This window comes from Pecten maximus, chromosome 11, assembly GCF_902652985.1.
Source record: "Pecten maximus chromosome 11, xPecMax1.1, whole genome shotgun sequence".
Classification (NCBI taxonomy): Eukaryota; Metazoa; Mollusca; class Bivalvia; order Pectinida; family Pectinidae; genus Pecten; species Pecten maximus.
The window spans coordinates 11,144,240-11,165,597 of record NC_047025.1 but is presented as its reverse complement, the minus strand read 5'-3'; the positions used below and the strand labels follow the sequence as shown (position 1 = coordinate 11,165,597).

At 34.0% G+C, this 21,358-nt stretch overlaps 1 protein-coding gene across 1 annotated transcript; it reads left to right on the top strand.

The window, feature by feature from the left end:
* Nucleotides 1–632: 632 nt before the first annotated feature.
* On the top strand, nt 633–21,128 carry LOC117338308 (serine-rich adhesin for platelets-like). Its single transcript, XM_033899600.1, has 4 exons — nt 633–705; nt 12,264–14,181; nt 18,173–19,095; nt 19,697–21,128. The coding sequence occupies exons 1-2, from the start codon at nt 676–678 to the stop codon at nt 13,926–13,928; spliced, it is 1,695 nt and encodes a 564-aa protein (XP_033755491.1). The 5' UTR covers nt 633–675; the 3' UTR covers nt 13,929–14,181; nt 18,173–19,095; nt 19,697–21,128.
* The last annotated feature ends 230 nt before the right edge of the window (nt 21,129–21,358 follow it).

The window sequence follows — 21,358 nt, the reverse complement described above, 5'->3', positions numbered from 1 at the left end:
AGCATATGTATTGACTTTTACCATAACCGCAACTTATGTCATAAAGGTTTTATCGGTTAAACATAATGTTTGCATTAGACATAACAATGACCCATTGGACTTACTCTCACCTTTCTCAGTTATACAATTACCTATTGGAGCTATGTTAGTGAAATAACTGTCAAAACATTATCAAGTTTAACCATGCATGTATGGCATTTGTATGTATAAACTATTGAATTCCATTTATGCCCCGTTGAGATGCATTAGGCCTGTTTTATACCTAGCGATGCCGTGTCAATATTTTAATTAGCGACCTTTTGTGCGTTATCTTCGTTTTCAGTACATCTAATGACTACTAACATTCTCCAAAACAAAACATTTCGATAAAATAGGATTCTAATTTTAAGTCATATGTACGAAACACCAAAAAAGATTTTTTTAAATAAATAATTTGTTGATCTAGCATATGAGTAAATGGCAATATAAAGCTTTTAAAGGAATTGTTTTAGTATTGTAAAAATTCGATATTCCCAAATGGCAAAATATATTGATTGGTTAGCGGCGAGAAAACAGATCTGTTATTGCTGACCGATTCGTACTGTATGTATATATATATATGTATCAATAATGCCAACAGACGATTCGTCACGTGGACTGTTTGTAGTATGTATGTGTCGTTACGAGTAAGCGGATATGTCTGAAGAGGAGATGGCGTCGACTCCGGTGAGTTTTCTTAATATCAGACATGCTTGCTAATAGTGTAAAGTAGTTTGTAATACTAAGTAGTTATGATATATCTGACGTGTATCACCTCAGGTGAGTTTTCTTTATAATACAAGAAGTGTAGTTTGTATCAGTTATGATATTTCTCTCTATATAAAAAGTGTATCGACTCCCATGAGTTTTCTTTATAATTTAAGAAGTGCTTAGCTGAAAGTGAAGGTTGTAACAATGATGATTTATATATAAAGTGTGTCGACTCCGTTAAGTTTTCTTTTACATTATAAGAAGTGCTTAGCTAAATATGTAGTTTGTAACAATGATGATATATAGTATATTTATATATAAAGTGTGTCGACTCCGGTAAGTTTTCTTTTATTTTATAAGAAGTGCTTAGCTAAATATGTAGTTTGTAACAATGGTGATATATATATAGTATATTATACATAGTATATTTATGAAGTGTGTCGACTCCGGTGAGTTTTCTTCTATATTGTAAGAAGCGCTTAGCTAAATATGTAGTTTGTAACAGTTTTGATATTTCTTGTATTCTATAGAGGAATTAAATGTCTTTAACATTTGTTTAAACCTTCGCTAAACGAGTTTCACTTCTATATAAATAATGATTGGATGACATGCATAAAAAAATATAGGATGAAAAACATTTGAATAGAATAAATACTGGACTAATTACTATGCTGTAATCACACCGATATAATGATATTATAGCATATAATTTTTACGCTTTGTTTTATTTTTGATCAATCTATATAGTTTGTTTTTTTCCTGAACTATATAAGTTAATGATTTAAGGAATTATAAATTATTTTTTATCTATATTTTATTTCTTTAGCATACAGAAATATAATGGTATTTCTGCTGTGCATGCTTGTGTGCATGACAAAATGTGAATAAAAACATGTTTCGTCTGGGGAAAATATACATATTAATTATATATTCTTGAAAATCATCAATGTACGAATTTCCGAAATGTGAAATAGATCAAAAACATTCAAGGCAATACAAATTCAATTAGAATACTTACTCTCTTTGTTCTTTATTTATGTTAGCGATTTTCTTGATAAATCGAAAATCACGAAGTCAGATTAATTTTAGAATGAGGGACTCATGAAAGTTTATACCACGAATATCTATCTTAATAGTACCCATGAATGCCCCATGTTATACTATAACATTTAATAGTTTTAATATCTCATAATTACCGAAGTACTTTCTCCACATTTGTATTCCGATAGATTTGTCCCCAACCATCTGATAAAAAAACTAAATCTGTAACAATTTTTTCATCTAAAAATGGTCAAGTGTGACCTTTGACCTTGACCGATGACCATCGATGTCTCCTGATATCGTGTGAATGTGAACTGTTTTGGAATTCATGCGATATTATTTTACAAAGTCATTTTTAATTTTAAAAATTGTCATATGTACCCTTTAACCTTTAACCTTGACCGATGACTACCAAAATTTAAACAGACGTAGACATAGGCAGTATGATGCTGTGGTGCGAGTTTGAACAAATTCTGTCCATGCGTTCGTGATCTATCGTGTTCACAAGCTTTATATCTTAGATGTGGTGAAGTGTCATATTTGGCCTTTAACTTTGACCGTTTCGTTAGTTTTCGACCTCAAACATAAACTTTCGATGATATCTAGCTGGGACGCAGAAAAGAACGATTTTTTCTATGCATCATATAGATACATTTATCAAGGTTAAATTTCAAGGTGGGCACTTACGTTATATTGCTAATAATCAACGTTATACCACAAAAACGGGACGTTCTAAAGTTGGCCAAATTCTTTCCAACTATGGCCTTGTACATAGAATCACAAGATATATGATAATTGAACTTACTTGAAGAGATTATGGGCCTAATTTTTTCAGGGAATAAATCCAAAGGGATACGGACGGTCCGGAAATAATGTAATGTAATGCTTGTCATATAAATGAAATCTTTTTCTAGGGAGAAAGATAGCATTTTAAGAGTGTTTCGTATGCCAATAAACCTTATGGATGTAAAAACACAACTGCGTAAGGACTTGATTACACAGTGCAGTATATGATAGCTGTTTGATGTTCGTATTTTCGATAAAAACAATTGAAATGCAATTGAAAAAAAAAAGAAGAAAAAAAAAGGTTCATGGAAGCTAGAGGGCTTTCATTCGCTGCTCTCAAATGACTCTATAGAGAATTGGTTGCAATGAAAAGTTGGAGTAAAGTACAACCGCCGGGAGGGAATTCGTTGTTGAGTTCTACATAAAACTATAGATTCTCTGGTTGTCGGTAATTGTAACTTGATATATTCACTACAATGATGATTGCTTGAGTAACACACACAGAGAAATGCTAGTTCTCAGCGGTAATCCATTTGTGTTGGTTGTTTTCTTGGGTCAGAGCTAAGCGTTGTAACAGCATCCAGAGTAAAATGTGTATGGTTGCCTAGGGGGATCGGACGGAATAAAATAAATCACAGGGAAGAAAGGGAAAGATTAAAAAAACAACGGGGACAACAATCAATTTGTGATTTTCATAATGTTCGTAAGTAAAATTGATGACAGTAAACATTTCTGCAGGGGCTCACATTAGTTGCCTCTTACGAGATATATATGCAATATGATGCAGTAGGGATTTGCATACTTGGTTTCGCCAATATTAATCAATATCGGACAGCAGAGAATTAAATCCCAGTCGATTCTCAGCCTGATAATGCTCACGCTGTGCTATAAAACCTGGATCAACTGCGCTTTCCATATCACTTACTTATATTTACCTTTTAAATGGACTGTATCAAAGGACATTTTCAATAATGAAAAATAGAAAGAATTAAATGTTACCAAGCATTCGATTTTTAGGTCACCTGAGACGAAGTTGATGGTATGTACATGTTGGCCCTAGTTGACCCCCAGGGGCTGGTGGGCGGGGCCAAAAAGGGTCAAATTAACAGAAATTTTAAAAATCTTCTTCTTACAGCCCAAATAAGGTAGAATTAAATACTCTTCACAGATCGAAGGGTCTTAAGGTGCTTTACCATAATTGTGAATTTCCTAGCCCTGGGGTCTTGCGTTTGCCCCATGGGAGGGGATAAACTTTACTATAGTTATAGGGAAATCACATTTTTGACTAGCATTTGTTTTATTTGTTTTGGATTCATTCTTTCATTCAAATTTACTGAAATATTTCAAAAATCAGGTGACCGTTAAGGCCCATGGGCCTCTTGTATTATTTTAAGTTTGGAAGTGATAACTAGTTTTGTAAGTACAAAGTTACACAGGAAATTATCATGGCCCTTTTTAGAATAGTAATAATACATGTTGACCCTATTGGATAATTCCTCTAAAATGTATTTGCTTATTTTAACAGGTTTCCAAGATCAATACATTCAGCAGATTCGATAATATTAAAGATGCCTTCTTGTCGATGACCCAAAAGCGCTCCCCCTTCTGGACCACCGGGTCTTAATCTCTCTATATTTTTCAAGTACAAATGTACCTCCATTTAAATATAAATCTTATGTATATTTCGTCATCGGTTCCTTGATTTTAAATAACAAGTAAGATTTAACACGTTGGCATTTAATATTTTCACCATACACAATCTTTCTTATTTTTTTTCGGCGATATTAATCAATTTCTTTCTTTCTTGTTCATTTGATATTTAATCGCATTACCATTATTTCGTTTCATCAAACAATAATTACCTACGACTTGTATTACCGAAAAAAAATCAGATTATAATCTGCGAACAATCGGCAACGAGTTTTCGACAAACTAGGATGTTAGCTCGATATTAATTGATTATGTTATTCCCTATAAAATATGAAAGAAAGCAGAAGAAACCAATTGATGACATGCTCTTCTGTGCCTAAAACGTATTTGCTGCTGATACTATATAATCTAAACAATTCCTCCTTACTGCCTCAAATGCCTTCTTTATATAAACAGGCCATTGTTGTTCTTTTTAACACTACACATAAATATATTAATGGGAGATTTCTGAACGGAAATTCAATCTGAGGTTAAGGTATGAATATACAATGCACAGCGACTGATTAGTGATATGTCTGTATAATGTGTTCCTGTTTATCATCTTTCAACAATAAGAACCCAGTGTGACTTGCTCCACCCTCTAAATAAAACCAATATTGATATCCGTGTGATACTAGATAGCTGTTATCATGATCTTATTGATCACTATTCGATTCCATTGTCCGATAAAAAAAGGTCGATGGTCATAAGTATGCCCTATTAGTTTTCCTTGTCAATTCATATTTGTCATGAAGAGAAAGTGACATACGTTCTAGGTTGTACCTATATTTACATTTGTCATGAAGAGAAGGTGACATACGTTCTAGGTTGTACCTATACTTACATTTGTCATGAAGGGAAGGTGACCTATTTTCTAGGTTGTACCTATATTTACATTTGTCATGAAGATAAGGTGACATATTTTCTAGGTTGTACCTATATTTACATTTGTGATGAAGATAAGGTGACATATTTTCTAGGTTGTACCTATATTTACATTCGGAGGTCGTCGACGAACCAAAGGCGCTCACCATTCCGGAACGCTGGATCTTTATCTTAATCGTTTTGCCGTTGTAAATAGATTTTTTTTTACATATTTTGGAATTGCAAGCAAGTGAAACAAATTTATTCATACAGATATGACGTCAGCCTACGGAAGTAATTGTTGAGTTGCCGCTTACATAAGTTATTTTAGTTTTAGTTTTAGGCGATTTTATTTAAGCCAAATGAATGTTTTGTTTTTTTAATGTTTAGTTTTATTCACGTAGTGGATATTTTCGTTAAGACGTGGGGAATTTTTGAAACCATTTTTATTTTACCCATATATCTGGTTCTTAATGTTACTATTAATGCTATTTTCGCGGTGTTGATATTTTTCTTAATACGTGAGGCATGCACTTGACCGCCAAAATACCATACCTTTAAACATTAAGACACGTGTTAATTACCTTGATACATGAATCTCATCATAGGGTTATCACCACCACCATGTACTCCCTGAAACAATTCAATGTTATCTGAAAAATGTTAATTTGGAAAAATGATTATTAAACGACTTTTGTAAATATAAAGTTATAAAGTGTATACCCGTTTTCTTTGTTTAGCGCTAGGTGTGGGAAATATGTTTGAATCGTTAAAGGACATTCGAGCAACACTGCACGCGATTAAAAACTTGTCAGCCGGAATAGTAATCACGAACATATTCTTGAAACTTGACTCTGGGGCAACAACTGCGAAAAGAATATAGTCTAGCTTGTTCGGGTCGTCGCGAAATTGTAATCACATTTAGTAACTCACGTAATTTTGTAGATAAAATTTTGAAAATGCAGACCCTTATATGAGACAAAATATAACTGGTCTACCTTTTGAAAAGGACCTTTCTGCAGTTTGAGATCAAAAATATCCTGTCATTTTGTTGGGTCATTTACATACTGCGACAGAAACCTTACCCAAAGAACATATAAGATGATCCATAGACGTATTGACATGCTAGTTGTCACAATTGTGGCATAACAACCAGTACAATTTATTTACAGCTTTACAAATAGGATGGCATTCAAAATTGTACATTCCAAGGCGACATTAGAATTGATTACGCTATTAGAATAAAAAAAATAAAAACCTAAGATTAAAATATTATAGATATCGCCAAACTAAACACTAAAATAAACCGAATTATTTTATATTCTTTACTTACAAAAGGGGGAAACGAGAAAACACATTCTCTATACAAGACAAATTGCATGTTAGAGAGCCCATGTGATACAATGCAATTGGCACGAGTACAAACCATTAGAATGTCGATAAAAATGAAGGACGAGCCAGTATATGACACCAGAAGTTATAATTATGTACCTATTCACCCTGTGAGCAGAAAAACAACTTGTAGTCAATATCATTTGACATTTTCGTATATGAGATATCCTTGATTACAATATTGACAATGAATGTAGATATTTGCTTAGAAAGTATTGACATTTTCAGAATACTCTCATCTATTGTAATGTCCTCAGCCCCTATTGATTTTCGTAAATGCTTTAGTTGTAGCTAATTGAAACTTCCTCTTCTACTTCAATTAATTTTCAGCAGCTTTGAGGTGGGTCCAGTTACAATAAACACCATGCAAGCAATGAAAGGACATAATCGAATATAAATAATTAGGGTAATTATGAATAATTAATCATGTACTATGGAAAATCGTCTCATTATTTGAATTTGAATCAACAAATTGTCAGCAAAATGATGTATCTTTAAGCAAAATACCTCTATAATTGTTCATAAATAAATTCCGGAATGATAACAAAATCGAACCCTTTGAGAAATTATAATTTATATACGCTTAAGTAAATAAAATATTGATTTCGTATCACTGTCAAACGATGATCTTTTAAAACCTATCATCCATTTGGCATACACTTTATTGACAAAATACTGCAGTAAAAATACGAAACTAGTATAAAAAGAAATCTAATACGGCATCGAGTTTGTGTAAATGATTTGTTGGTAGAAATAGCATTGAAATTATTTCTCATAAAGCTTTCAAGTTCGGAATAATTACTTAATTCATATTATTATTTGTAAATTGATTTTATTCAATTGGGATAATTTATTTTTGAAATACTAATTAAATCTGTCTATGTTATTTTAACAGTGACATTGATAAATTGTGTTTTGTATTATATACAGTAAACAGTTTTTCGTTTTCATTAGGTTTTTTAAAAGCTATCATAGGCGCGTTTTGTGAAATGTTACATTTTCATTGTTCTCATTGTATCGCTTTTGTTGTATTGTCTATTATCTTGTATTGTTATCTTGTCATATTGATAATTAATTTACCAATTGGTCTATGTTGAAAAACGACAATAGTTCTGTATCGTTATTTAAAACGAATCAGTTCATCGCAAATTTGTACAAGGCAATGAACAATGCTTCATTATCATCGAAACAAAAAGTAAGTAAAACTAATAGTGAAACCAAGTTATTTTCTGTAAAATAGATCGAAGTCAATCTTTTGTCGACAGTGTTAAACAATGCTGTTTAACATAAAACCTTTACTGAGTATAAACTTTCATTGTTTTCATGGTTGCTTTGGAACCACGAATATGAATACAACACATATTGTATGTATTGTTGCTACAATGGCTAACCACGAAAGTTTGTATCCGCGATACATTAACAAGTCCCAATGTTCCGGAAGGGTAAGCGGATTTTGCTTCATCGAACACGTCAAATTTAATATCGCATATATCTCATTGAGATCGTCATAACGACCCCAAAACTTTCCCATATTCTTCATCAACCTGCAGCATTTGAAATCTTATGTTGTAACGCTTATTTTTTGCCAGCCGACAACCTCTATAAGGGAAGTTGTAATAATTGGAACAAGTACCAGAATATCAAATGAACTGCGACAACATTCGAAAAGCGTAGGTTGGAGAAGTAGGAATGTTACTATCTAGAAATGGGAAATTAACAATAGAAAAAAAATTGCAATGTAAAATTATTTTTAGCAAAATCGTATGTGAAAGATATCGCCGGTCGAATTGCTAAACACTCTGATATATTCATCCACAAAAGAAGGGAAAATATTCTTTTTATAAGTATAGACAATATAGAAGGCCCAGATTTCCCTCCGTTGTATAATGTACTCATTTACCACACAGGGGTTATGTATCCAACCTCAAACATACACCGGACTTGGGGTTGGATTTATGCCAAATCCAGCCATTTATCTATCGTATCTGTATTGAAAGGAGCTCACATATAAATTATATGGATAGTTATTTACTATGTAAACCAATTAATAGCTAATTTCGATATTAATTAGTTGCTATTCATGTTGTTGTTGACTTGGGAAACAATTGCACTAATTAATTTGTAATTATATTGGAAATGTATTGAGAAATTATAAGACATCAATGGGTTGAATAGAAACATAATATGTCGATATTCATTCAACGATGTATGATATAATGTTTTCTGTCAAACTAGTTAATACTAAGGGTTCACAATATAGAGTCACAGTATGTGCAAAGTTACTTTGTAAATATAAATTAATAGGCCGTTGTATGGAGATGATTGTTTTTAATGATTTCAATACATCATTCACGCATATATCATGATATTGGCTTTTTTCCGTCTTACTATCTTACAATACTAACGAACATACATAAGTCGAAATTTACAATAAACACCATTGCAACTGTATTCGGACATTTGATATTGTTGTTTACACAAAAAAGGAGTTGTTAGAAATCAAACAATTATCAGTGATTATCAAGCTAGCAAAATATGTTTCTTTCATCGTGGGCGTAAATCTAGAAATATTACTGATAGTTCTAGGCCGATATTTGACAAAAGAATATACATGTATATTAAGTAAGCAAAACGACGATGTCTTACTAACGCAAGTTATACCATTATCTAATTCATGATTCTTTGAAAAAATTCTAGTTTAAATATGATTGAGTCCCTCAGTATCACATTTGAATGTAGGTAACAAGTTATGGAAGAAGTGCCTATGAATACTACATTGTGTTCGAAACGCAAGGAAATGCCCGTCACATTATCTATTTTAGATAAAGAACAAAACATTTCTTAAAAAAAAAAAAAATAAATAAATAAATAAGTAAAAACCATTTGACATTGACATAATATCCAATAATAACTTAAAACTATTGCCATAATACAGTTAACACAAGTGTATTTTTAATCAATATTATACTAATTGGTTTTGCTTTCAGATATTAACGTTCTTAATTAAGCCAAAACCATAATAAATTCCGTTTCATTTTACCTAAAGACAAAACTGAAAACACTGTATTTTTTGCGTCACATCTGTTATATGTTATTCTGAACAAAACAAAAGTCTTCAATAAAAGTTAATTATTAATTGTTTAGATATAATAAAGTCAAAATAATATTCATGAAAAAATAGAAACAGATAAATCTAAGCTTCTTCATCAAAGACAAGTGCTTTAAAATGAATATTTGCTTAAATATTAGATAGTTTATCAACATTATAACGTCTGAAAATAATTCCATCAAAAACATAAATGTTTAAAGCAAATAACAGAACGGGGAATGGGACACAATATTCTGCTACGTATTTACCTGAATGTTTATATAAACTTTAACATCAAAAGCAGCCAACATATACCAATACATTAACCATTAGAGTAGAATGCCTACAATATTTATGTTTATTCGCAACATTCAATTTATAACTGTATATAAGAATTGATTTTACACACGACAAAAATCCATTCTTACATCATCCTACCTACAGGCATTATTTAATAGTCTCCAGTAAATTGGTTCGTCTGTACTCTATGTACCTGGCATAGCGTGTTTGGTCACAAAGGCGTTAGTCAATAGTTCCCATGACGCTTATCTAAATACCATAGTTATACTGCAACCTGTTCTCTAACATACCATGATCATATTCATCATGCTTTATCAGTTTAACGGTAGATTAACTTTTACTTTAAATATGATTTTAAACACTTAATGTATATCGTGTTTAAGGATTCAAAGATATCAGCACTACATACAAAAGAAAGCATATATTTCTTAAGCCAACGCTTTTGAACGAAAATAGAATTTTCCCTTATCATGCCATTAAGTTGAAGTGGCTGTGTGAATCAGCTAGTCTGAATCAATACACCCAAAGTGCGACCTGTTGTTGTTATTGTTTCCTTTCACACACGTCACAACAGCAATCATTGACCCCGTGGGCTTACGACAAACAAAATATTTTTGAATATTGATATTTTTCTAAAGCTGGCAAAACGAAATCATTTCGGTGTTATATCTGGTAGTGAACATTTTGAATGTGTCCAGGTTGCTGTTTCTTACTTTTATTAAGAAATAATCATAAACGTAATGTACTGACGACATTTTCAGGGTTATATATGAATGTTTTATACATGTAGTTCTGGAATAATCTACACTATGCTGACATGTTTATGGCTACACCATGTATATCAACTTAAGAATATCGAGTGGCACATTGAAACACACTTACCTTTCACCTATACGGCCGTGGTTCGAATCCCCGTTCCGTTTTGTTCTTGCTTCGTAATTGTAACATAAATAAAGTATTCTAAGTAATATACGTGCAACAAACATCGGTTTATTTGAATCCCGTACCAGTTGATATCTAAAACCCAAAACGTCTTTCTGATGTGTTGTTTGATGTTGCTAACGAGAATCTCTGATGTCAAAGTACTTAGACTTGTCACCGTCATCTTGTGGCAAAGTGTAGTGAATTAAGGCGGAAATAAGTATAAATGAACATGCATGCACGAACCATTCCCTTGAAAAACAATACGTATACACCCAACTCTCTTGTTCTCACTTGCAACAAGGGAAAGCACTACATTGGTATCTATAACTGAGAAAAATGCGCACGAAGATATCTATGTTGGTAAAATATTACACAGCCAGTAACACTGACTGTGCCATTCTTATTAAATCAAAAGTCAATTAAATGTCCACAGTTGACATTAACATTTCGGTTAATTAACTTTTAACAATTAATTCTCAATTGATATGCAATTTGAAAAAATAAAATCCAAATGTTAACGTTTAATCAATTTTCAAAATTTCAATTCCATATTTTCAAGCTCTTACAATATGCTGAGCTCAAACTAGACAGTGTATATTTAAAGTATTTATATATACCATAGCTGTTTTATTGTTGGTTTTGAGAAATTTAATATATAGGCTGAAAACATTTTCAAAAATGTCATAATATATTAGTTTTAACCTAGGATGTTTTCTCCTTATGGTTCTATGGTATTCCTCATGCCAATCATTTTCGGACATATCTTACTTCGAAATTGACCTACATTTGTATGACTGGTGTAGTCGATAAGCAGAAGACGTTTAACGCCCCGGAACACCTAGTCTTATTCACGTTGTACTCTCACTATACAAATCTATATTCGTTCATATTTTGGCCACATTCTATCGATTTTTAGTTGGAATTACAGTTTCGTTTTCATGTAGGTATTTTCTGATATCTGTGTATATACATGTATGCAATACAGGATTTCATTAAAGGGTTGTAGTTTTACTATTTCTAGGACAGAACAAACTCGCGAAAAAGAAATCCCTTGAAAATAATTCTTGAAGAAACTATAGAAGAAAACAATATAACATTTCACAATTTCCGTGACAAAATATCACGCAAATTTTAAACATTCCTTAAAACCGCGAAAAGTTCAACCACCAAGAACGAAGCGTTTATCACAAGACTGGCCATCAGTGTTTAGCTTGTAAATTATTCATATACCTGACACTTTGACCAACAGTCATAACTAGTGTACTCGTGTGATTGCATTTTGAGCACAAAAATTAGAATACTCATTCTATTTGAAAACGATCATTTTGTCCTAGTTTTGATTTTTGTGACTCTCATTTAATGAAACCTCAATCCAAGATCTGTCTTGCAATAAACATGTAGGCAGGCACATCTTTACGTTAAATTAAAATGAAGTTGTTTTGTTTTGCAGGGGAGGATGTCAAAGGACGTTGCTGAGTCTCCTGTACGTCCTCGTAAAATCACATTAGCGGATTTTATTAGCGAAAAGCGCACAAATCCACATGTAAACTTCAACCTGAATTCCCGGACCCTGACACCCCATAGTTGTGTGACAAGTGTTCATGGTAGCACATACGATAATGACACGCATTCTTCCAATACAGACAAACCTACATCGACCACATCAAACCAACGAGACAGTTCTCGGACGTGTTCCTCTGGCGATGAAGACGAAGATGAAAAAGAAGACGACGGAAAGAAAACAAGACCAAAAAGGGCTGTGTTTGCATGTGATGGTCATGGCAAGCGAGAGTCGCGTTGGAAATCGGAAAGCATCAGAAGAATTCGCTTGAGTACACTCATCCAGAAGAGTCGTGAAAGTTCTGCCAAAACAGCTAGAGCATCTGAATTGGATTTATTCAATGATTCCCGATCCGGATATAGTTTGGACATGGTGTCGAGGCCATCTACAAGGTACCCTCCCACGTCTGGCGAGAGTAAACGGTCCAGACGAGACCGAGTTTCAAGGGGAGATAATAGACATACATCACATTCGCATCACTTACCGGATGTACACCGACAAACAAGGAAACGTAGACAGTCTTTAGGGGAAAGTAGGGGGTGTCAGACATCGCCAATTTTATATCACAAAATTAACGATAATAAACAGGTTACGGAAGAGGTCAAATCACAGCCAATTACAGAGGTTGATGACGAGTTCGATTACCCTTTGTCACAACTATTATTAGAATACCCCTATAATCCTAAAACCAAAGAGAAAGAAACAAAAACGTCAGAGACAGGTACGGAAATAGCGCTAACGGATCTCCAGGAGGTACGACGATCGCAGACAATTGGTATAGATATTCATAGCTCAAATGACGGCGGGAAAAGGATTTATGATGCAGACGGAACTATCATCATTGTAACAGCCTCTTCCGTTATCAATGCTGGGGAAACGGTAACACGCACGGACAAAAGGGATAATCGCCAAGGCATTGATGCCTCCGAACGGAGCAAACCTGATACTAGCTCTGAAACAAAGGATCAGAGCAACGTTAATGACAAACCCATTTCGAACAATACCAGCACGCCTAACACTGATTCACATAACAATAATCAATTTGAAAATACCTGCGAAACTCAGGAACCGGAAAAAGGTTTGAGTTGCAGCAATTTTGCAGCCACTTCAAACGCAAAAATTGACTCATCAACGGTTACAACTGCAAATAATGCGCTGTCGGATAGGGTTGACGAATCTACAGACTTATCAGTGCCACATGGTACGTTAAATTCACTTGAACAGGAGCACATATCTGATGGAACGACACAAATAGATAAATCTGAGGAAATGGACCCTACTGGTAACCTACCAGGAAAGGACTGTGAAAATTCGCCAAACATCGAAACAAGTAATGAAACATCGTCTAGCATTAATTCGAATGTTGCACCAACATCTGAAAAGGACACCAGTGTTGAGCTACAGCTTAAAACAGATAATAATGTTGACCGATCGCCACAGGACAAAGATGAAAGTGTTGAACCTTCTACCAACGAAAACGAAATAAATGAGTCGTCTTTGGAAAGTGATCAAGCATCGTCAGGGAACTCATTCACGCAAAAACAACAGTGCTGAAACATCTCCTGATGCAAACTTTATTGTTGAAACATTACCAGACAAAAATATAAGTGTTGAAACATCACAAAACAAAGACGACAATGTTGAAACGCTGACCAAAGTCTCGACCGATGAAACTTTACCAGGTATTGAAATGAGACCTGAACCCAGCGAAATCAGCACATCAGACCAAGACTGGCAAAATGCAAAATTGGAAGCACAAACTGAAGACGTTAAAAATGACCAACGACTTGATACGTCTAGTGTCGATGTAAGTACATTTTGCAGATTACAGTATCTAAACGGGATGCTTCAGCTCTCTTTGAGCTTATAGCAGGTAAAAATAGCAATGGATCTAAGCAAATACATCAACTTTACGTTTTCGCAATAATACTCATCACCATGATAACAATTAGGAAAAGATCTCGGATGTACAGACAACTAGTAGATAGGGGTATTAACGAGTGCACTAAACTATTTGCCTGTTTGGGAGATACAAACGTCTTTTGATTAGTAGAGACTAAGATATTACAAGTAGATAGGTAAATAGTGCACTGATAATAATAGGTTATTTGCAGGTACACTTGACTAGTTTGTGGGCTTTCGGGAGGTTTTGAGGTATAGTGGAGTCGTAAGTGGGTCTTCGGGAGGTTTGAGGTAGAGTTGAGTAGTTAATGGGCTTTCGGGAGGTTTAATAGATTGAATAACATATAAGAAATGTATGGAAATCAAAACTTGAGACTAGCTGTAGTTCAGATGTAAAGATACGGCTACATATAGCTGAGATTTTGTGAAGTAATGCTGTAGGCATCTGCTTTTATAAACCCTAACACTACCTGAATCTATAACTGATTGAAATTTTACAATTACGTTGGGTTTTAGTTAAATAAAATGGCATATATACGGCAGGTAGAAGTTTTAGTAGGTAAAATTAACTGGTAGGTGGAATATTATGATAAATGATAATGTTTAAAATGATTAGTCGGTTATTGCTAGATTAGAAGTGGCGTGTTGTTGATGTTTTTGGGTTGTTGTTTTTTTGTTTGGGTGGGGGGGGGGGGGGGGGGGGGGGGGGGGGAGTTGTCAATAGAGAACAACGTAAAGGTCCCTTGCAGCCCCCACATATTTTGCCTGCCACTTACTGGTCGGTCAGGGTAACTTCGCTTTAGCTCATTCTTTAGAGTATTAGTTTAAGAAACCAGAGGTCCTGGGTTCGATTCGCAGGAGAGACTTTACTTTAGTAAAATGAACCCTTGCACACTGATAAGACCTTCAATGTCATTCCTTTGAACAATCGTTATAGCCCTTTACCCATGAATGCTACAAACACAGTTTCAGGTCTCTGGGCCTCTTTGTTTAAATAGTTTATCCTTTGTATACCCCTGTGGCCTTGAGTGAAGGTCAAGGTCATCCGTTTGATCAAACTTGTTAACCCTTCATCCTAGCATGTTACAAACCAAATACCAGGCCTATGGGCGCTTGACTATCAAGAACAAATGTTTTAAAAAGAATTTAGCATATTTGACCCATGTGGCCTTGAATGAAGGTCAATGTCAATCATATGAACAATCGTTATAGACCTTCATCCCAGCAAGCTACAGACCCAATATTGGGTCTCCGGGCCGTTTGGTTATCAAGAAGAAGTCGTTTAAGGATTTTGGCATATTTTACCCTGTGACTTTGAATGAAGGTCAAAGTCATCCATTTGAACAAACTTGGTAGTCCTTTATCCCTGCATGCTACAGACCCAGTATCAGGTCTCTGGGCCTGTGGGTATTTGAGAAGAAGTGGAAAATGTAAATTGTTTACGACGGACGACTACGTCTCAGGTGACCTAAAAACATGATGAAATACAATGATGATCTGTATAAGATAACGTTTGTACATGTTGTTTAGGGTCGAGCACACAAGAAAGAGGTATTTGTAGAATTTTGGTAACTTTTTTTCATAACACCTCAAAATGTTTAGGAGATATAGCTTATTATTAATATGTTACGTCTGGTGAAACTGTAACACAAGTGAACACTACAGTTCCTTGGAGTATCGATTATGTTTTAGAGACATTTCATGGGGATAGGTAATGTCATTTAAAGCCTTTGTTCATTTTCTCGTATTTACACGGTCCATCAGGGTGGAATGGTGGGCGGGGACTATGTTGTTATTTACAGAATAATCTATACTATATCAAACACAGCTTATAATAGATTTCTTTTCTTCGAATGGTAATTAAGTCATGTACTATTTGCCTTGCATCGCCTTCACCGGGGTCATATTCCAGTACAACTGTGAAATTCCAATCAATTACTGAATAGGGTTTGGTAAACCAATTTATTATTATGTCAATTCGTGTTCGCAATTGTCCTGACATCGCTTAAATAAATTGCTCACAAGTATTTGTTGGTTTACAGCATTCTAAATTTGGAACGAATGTGATCATGTGATCAAAGTAATCATTCATTTAAGAACTGTCCTGTTATATGTACATTTATTTTCAGTATTGGTACTTACCACTTTTGACTCCTGTTGGCGTTTTAGCTTGTCTTGTTGAATTGATTTTTCGTGATTATCGGCATATATAATGTATTTAGTGAATTTCTTACCTTTTACAATTCTCGCCTTGTCCAATATCAAAACGTCACCCCATGTTTCTCGTTTCACACTCCCTAAAAGAATACTTCATTTATGCGTCTTGCCTTTTTGTGCCAACAGTCACGCCGAATTATGCTTCTTGCCTAGTCATTCTATAAAAAAAAACACAAACAAAAACTACACTTGTAACGAAAGGGGTCACGTGTCAGTAAAGGACTTGACTAAATGGGCATTAGAATGATCAGGGTATCTTAAATTAACGTTGAATTAATAAATAAAAACACTGAAGGGAACAGCTCGTATTCAGAACCAAATAAGCGTATTCATAATTGTAGTTCTAATCCGTTTCGCAAAAAAAAAAAAAAAAAAAACAATCGGGGAAATAATTAAAGATAAAACGTGTTGGTGATGAAACAACACATTGTTTGAACAATATTTTAACCCAAATACTTAATCAATAGTTATCACCAGACTTTTTAAAAGAGAACAAGGCTGAGATTTGTTGGCACGTTTTCAATATCTAAGATTCAAAACTGTTCATCTCGCATTTTTTTTTTTTAAGTTTCACTGACAGCATACATGTATTGAGCTTGCAATGTTAGAGCCAGTGTTTGTCAATGCAATTCAAATAAAAATTCCATGAAGTACTTCAAATTATGTCATGGCAGTTTTTAATTGCAAATCTGGAAAGTGGGTATTATTTGTTATGTACTTCATATTGTTGTTAAATGTTATCCATTGTGCCGTTTCAATCAACATAGTTTTACAATTAAGAGCTTATTCTCTCGTCAATATATAGTGTTATATATGTACATACATACTTACATCATATATTTGTATCCACTATAGGGCGCTTGATGAATGATCGATCGCAAGCTTGTCAAACAGTTTCCATTTAAACAGGGATGCTTAATGCATAGTCCATAAAAAGCTTAGACATTTTCATCAACTGGTTTTAAACATGAAAAATCAAGTTGTAATTTTAGTTTTTGGTATCGGTATTTAATTCGTTTTTATCTTGGACATCTGTTTTGAAGACCGCCACAAAATAACTATGAATCTTACTCAGCTAAACCTATCAATTTTGCAATCAATTTTTACCTTACATTATCATCAAGTTGAACAAGCTTTGGACGACCGAAATCAGATCCAATCTTTTTCCATGTATCAAATTATAATATAGATTGGTATTTGCATTTGAAATAAGTATTTATTTATTTATCAATTTGGTTTTGGAATCATAATCGTTTTATTGACTACCTTTCTCATGTTACGAAACAAACACCGAGTTTTATAATGAAGCCGTAACAATTGACTGTCAGGCAGATTTACTCTGTGGAAAGGTAGGTTTCATATTCAAGTTGTACTTGGTTTGTCTAGTCTGGTTTTAACTTCTTGTTTTCGGTTTGTTGTCTTGTATATTTCTGCTGTCATTTGGCAGCCGCTTAGACATCAGTGTGCGAACTAGCGTATTGAGGAAATGGTATTTTCCGATTTTGCTTCAAGTGATCTGTATGGAAGGACACTAATCGCCTGAATATCGTTTCTAATGATGACATTTCGATTTAGAACCAAGAATTACTGATCCACTGATGCGTGACTTTATTTATGTTTATTGCGATATAATTGTTTTTACCATTTAAAACTTACCTTTGTGAAATTTTGTTAAACAGGATCACAACAAACAGGAAATGAACCAAAAAATGAAATCAACGACGCGGAACGACGATGAAAAAGATGCTTCTAGACGCGATACCGTATTACTAGAGGCATGTAAAAAGGAGTTATCGGAAGAGGTCCAACTTGGCCAAGCTGTTCTCAACGTTATCCAAATGTGGAAAGACTCCGCTGTGGTACGTTCTATAAAGAACCATGAAAAGAAAAACGGCCGTGCTTCATCCTCCGCTTTTGAAGATGAAAGGGAGAACTGGAAGTCATCGTTGAATGGCCAGCGGTCTAGAAAATCTTCCGAGAGGGACAGAACTCCATGTGCTACAGAAAGACAGTACAAGCAACGTTTTAAAAGCGACAACGGCGGCAAAGTCCCAACAAAAGGAAATTCAAATTGTGATACGAAACCCTGGACGAAATGGCGTCTCTAATAAAGAATCTGCTGTTAAAATTGTGATAAAACTACCAAATGGTTCTAATCCAGCCGTCCCCTGTGAATATTCCTGATGCGACTGAGGCAAACGTCACTCAACCCAGCAACGAGACTGAAGAACCTGATCACCAAACAAACGTCCAGAGTCCAGATGTTCCTGAACAGGAACCAGAAGAGGTTCCAAATCAAGAACCGGAAAAACCTCCTGATCAGGAACCGTCACCGGATGTTGTTGAAATTCCCGTTAAGGAAATCAGTGAAACCCAAGTGATTCTACCACCTATAACAGAACCACTTGCAAGTGAACCTAACCGTGAATTTAAGAGATTAATACATGTGAACAATGGCAAACGAAGGGCGCCTTCTCTCATTTCCATCCGAAAGGCGACAGTAACTACGGCGTCAATACGCATGCGTGAAGTCGACGGAGTGTACTGTAGCAATAATGGCGTCTATATTGGTCACGACCGAAAATTATACAACACTTTTAAAGTAAGTATTTTAAAATGATATGCAAATGATCATAAAAAGATCATATACAAAATGTACTTTTAAAATGACATAGCAATTAATTTATTGTGAAATATCACAATTGTGTTTAATAATTATGCATAATATTTGCGAAAAAAATAGTTTTTGCGATTACTGTGTCATATGATATATTCATAAAATGATGATTTGTTGATTTGGAGGAGACTGAAACCATATTTTACGATATCATTTCTTCAATATTTCTTCAATATTCCTCGTTAATGAATTGAGACATGAATACATGTAGGTCTAAAGATAGCATATACAGCTTCATCTTGACAGGACATCTAATTAAAGTATAAAACAATGAAAATGAAGATGATCGCAATGCAATTAGGATATATAAGATTTCCTTAACTTTACATCACTGAAAATTATCATGGATATTGACAGCTTATCTTAAAAACTGACAAATTCTCATGGAAACTGCAAAAGGGCAGGTGAAAATATTCATACAGTTATGCAGAAACATAAAAGTGGGGTTAGGAAAATTCACTTAACTGTTTTTTAGAAAATATTTTAGAAGCTGTATGAATAAAATTGTATCAACTTAACATTGTAGGATGCATCACAGACATCCCGGGTTGATCAAATTCTTGAAAACTTCAAAGGAATGCGGAACGGGAACATTGGAAAACCAGAGTTTCTTTATGACCAAGCAAATGACGAAGTATTCCAGACTCACCTGGACACCTTCAGGCGAGGAAACTCCCGGAAATCAAGGATCAACGGAAGCGTTGTCTTGGCTGCAAGCAAATTGTACAGTCAAGCACGAACTCGCAAAGCAAAGGCTTATTCCAACCTCCACAAGAATCTAACAAGCGCCGTGAACTATTAATTACATTTATTTATACTTCAATATACTGTATATTTAAGTAAATAATGTTGTCATGGTTTCCGACATATTTGATGTCTAACATGCTGTATATGTTTTATTTGTTCAATATTTTCGCGGTTTGCAAAGTTTGGTGCAAAAAGGAAGACTTAAATTATGAAACGAAGCATAATCTTCATTATCAATTTCATTGCCTGTGATACATATATTTTAAACCTTTCTAAAATTTTTAAAAATCATATTCATTACGGGAAATATATGATTTATTTACTTATCAATTAATTTATATACCTATTTACTTATCTGTTAAGATCTATGTTTTACTCACATTTTATCGATTTTGGTGTAGTACTACGGTTTCGTTTACAAGTTTTTCTCGTTTTTTTGTTATTTTCTTTTTTTCGGTGGGAAATATTTATGTTCAAATATGTTGCAGATTTCTTCCAGAATGTAGTCGTGATCCAGTTTAAAATACATTATCATTATACTTTTCTTGCATCCGTGTCACCTTTTTCATTGTGAATACGTACCTGTAATCTTGAATATCATTGCCTTATAAAGAAAAGTTTCTCAAATTTCACATGAACTTTTTTTTAATGGGAATATCTATCTGTCTTTTACTACCTAGAGAAAATCATCTTGCATGTGTTTTTGCACAATAAACGTCAGAACTCAAATTTCAATGACGCCATTACGAGTGTTGACGGAAATGACCGATATGTTACGATTGCAATATAACTATATCATTTGGAGCGGTATTGTAATTGTTTGTTGTGCGATTTATTGGTTTCATAATTGCTGTAACTCATAGTATTTAACGATTGGTAGCGTGGAAGAAAAAAATACATGTACATATCACCAATTAAAGCGAGATGTAGACAGAAATATCAGCCAAGAAGAAAAGATTTATAAGTTAAGCTCATGGAAAAGACTCGTTGTAGACTTATTCAGGTTGAGATGTCACTGTCTATATCGCAGAAGGGGAAGTGCTTTAAGAACTATTGTTTTATATTTTCATACCATTTGTAAAACTAGCATAACAGATATAGTCTGTTTTGTAATTGTTATTTTTGTCGTGTTTGTTTTTGTATTAAATACAATAAATGAAATGGATGTCTGTTTCCTTTTGACAATAAAGCAAACGAAATAAAATTTATATACAAACATATCTTGATCTTTACTGCTTTGTCAAACAGTCTTAAGATGAAATCAGCCTGTGGAACAGAAACCGGCGTACCCTCGCAGTGCACATATTAGGCCCACACAGTTTAAACTTGTACTCATCATTGACTTGTTACGATTTTGGCTACGATTTCAAATTATACATTCCTTGATGTTTTTGTCTAAAACTGATCAGACTTTTAGAATTATACTTACTGCACATGCCCC

Bases quoted from the DNA above. Each gene is read 5' to 3' on its own strand.
- LOC117338308 (XM_033899600.1), top strand. From the start codon at position 676: ATGTCTGAAGAGGAGATGGCGTCGACTCCG. The intron at 706-12,263 runs GTGAGTTTTCTT...TTTGTTTTGCAG, and splicing joins AGGAGATGGCGTCGACTCCG to GGGAGGATGTCAAAGGACGT.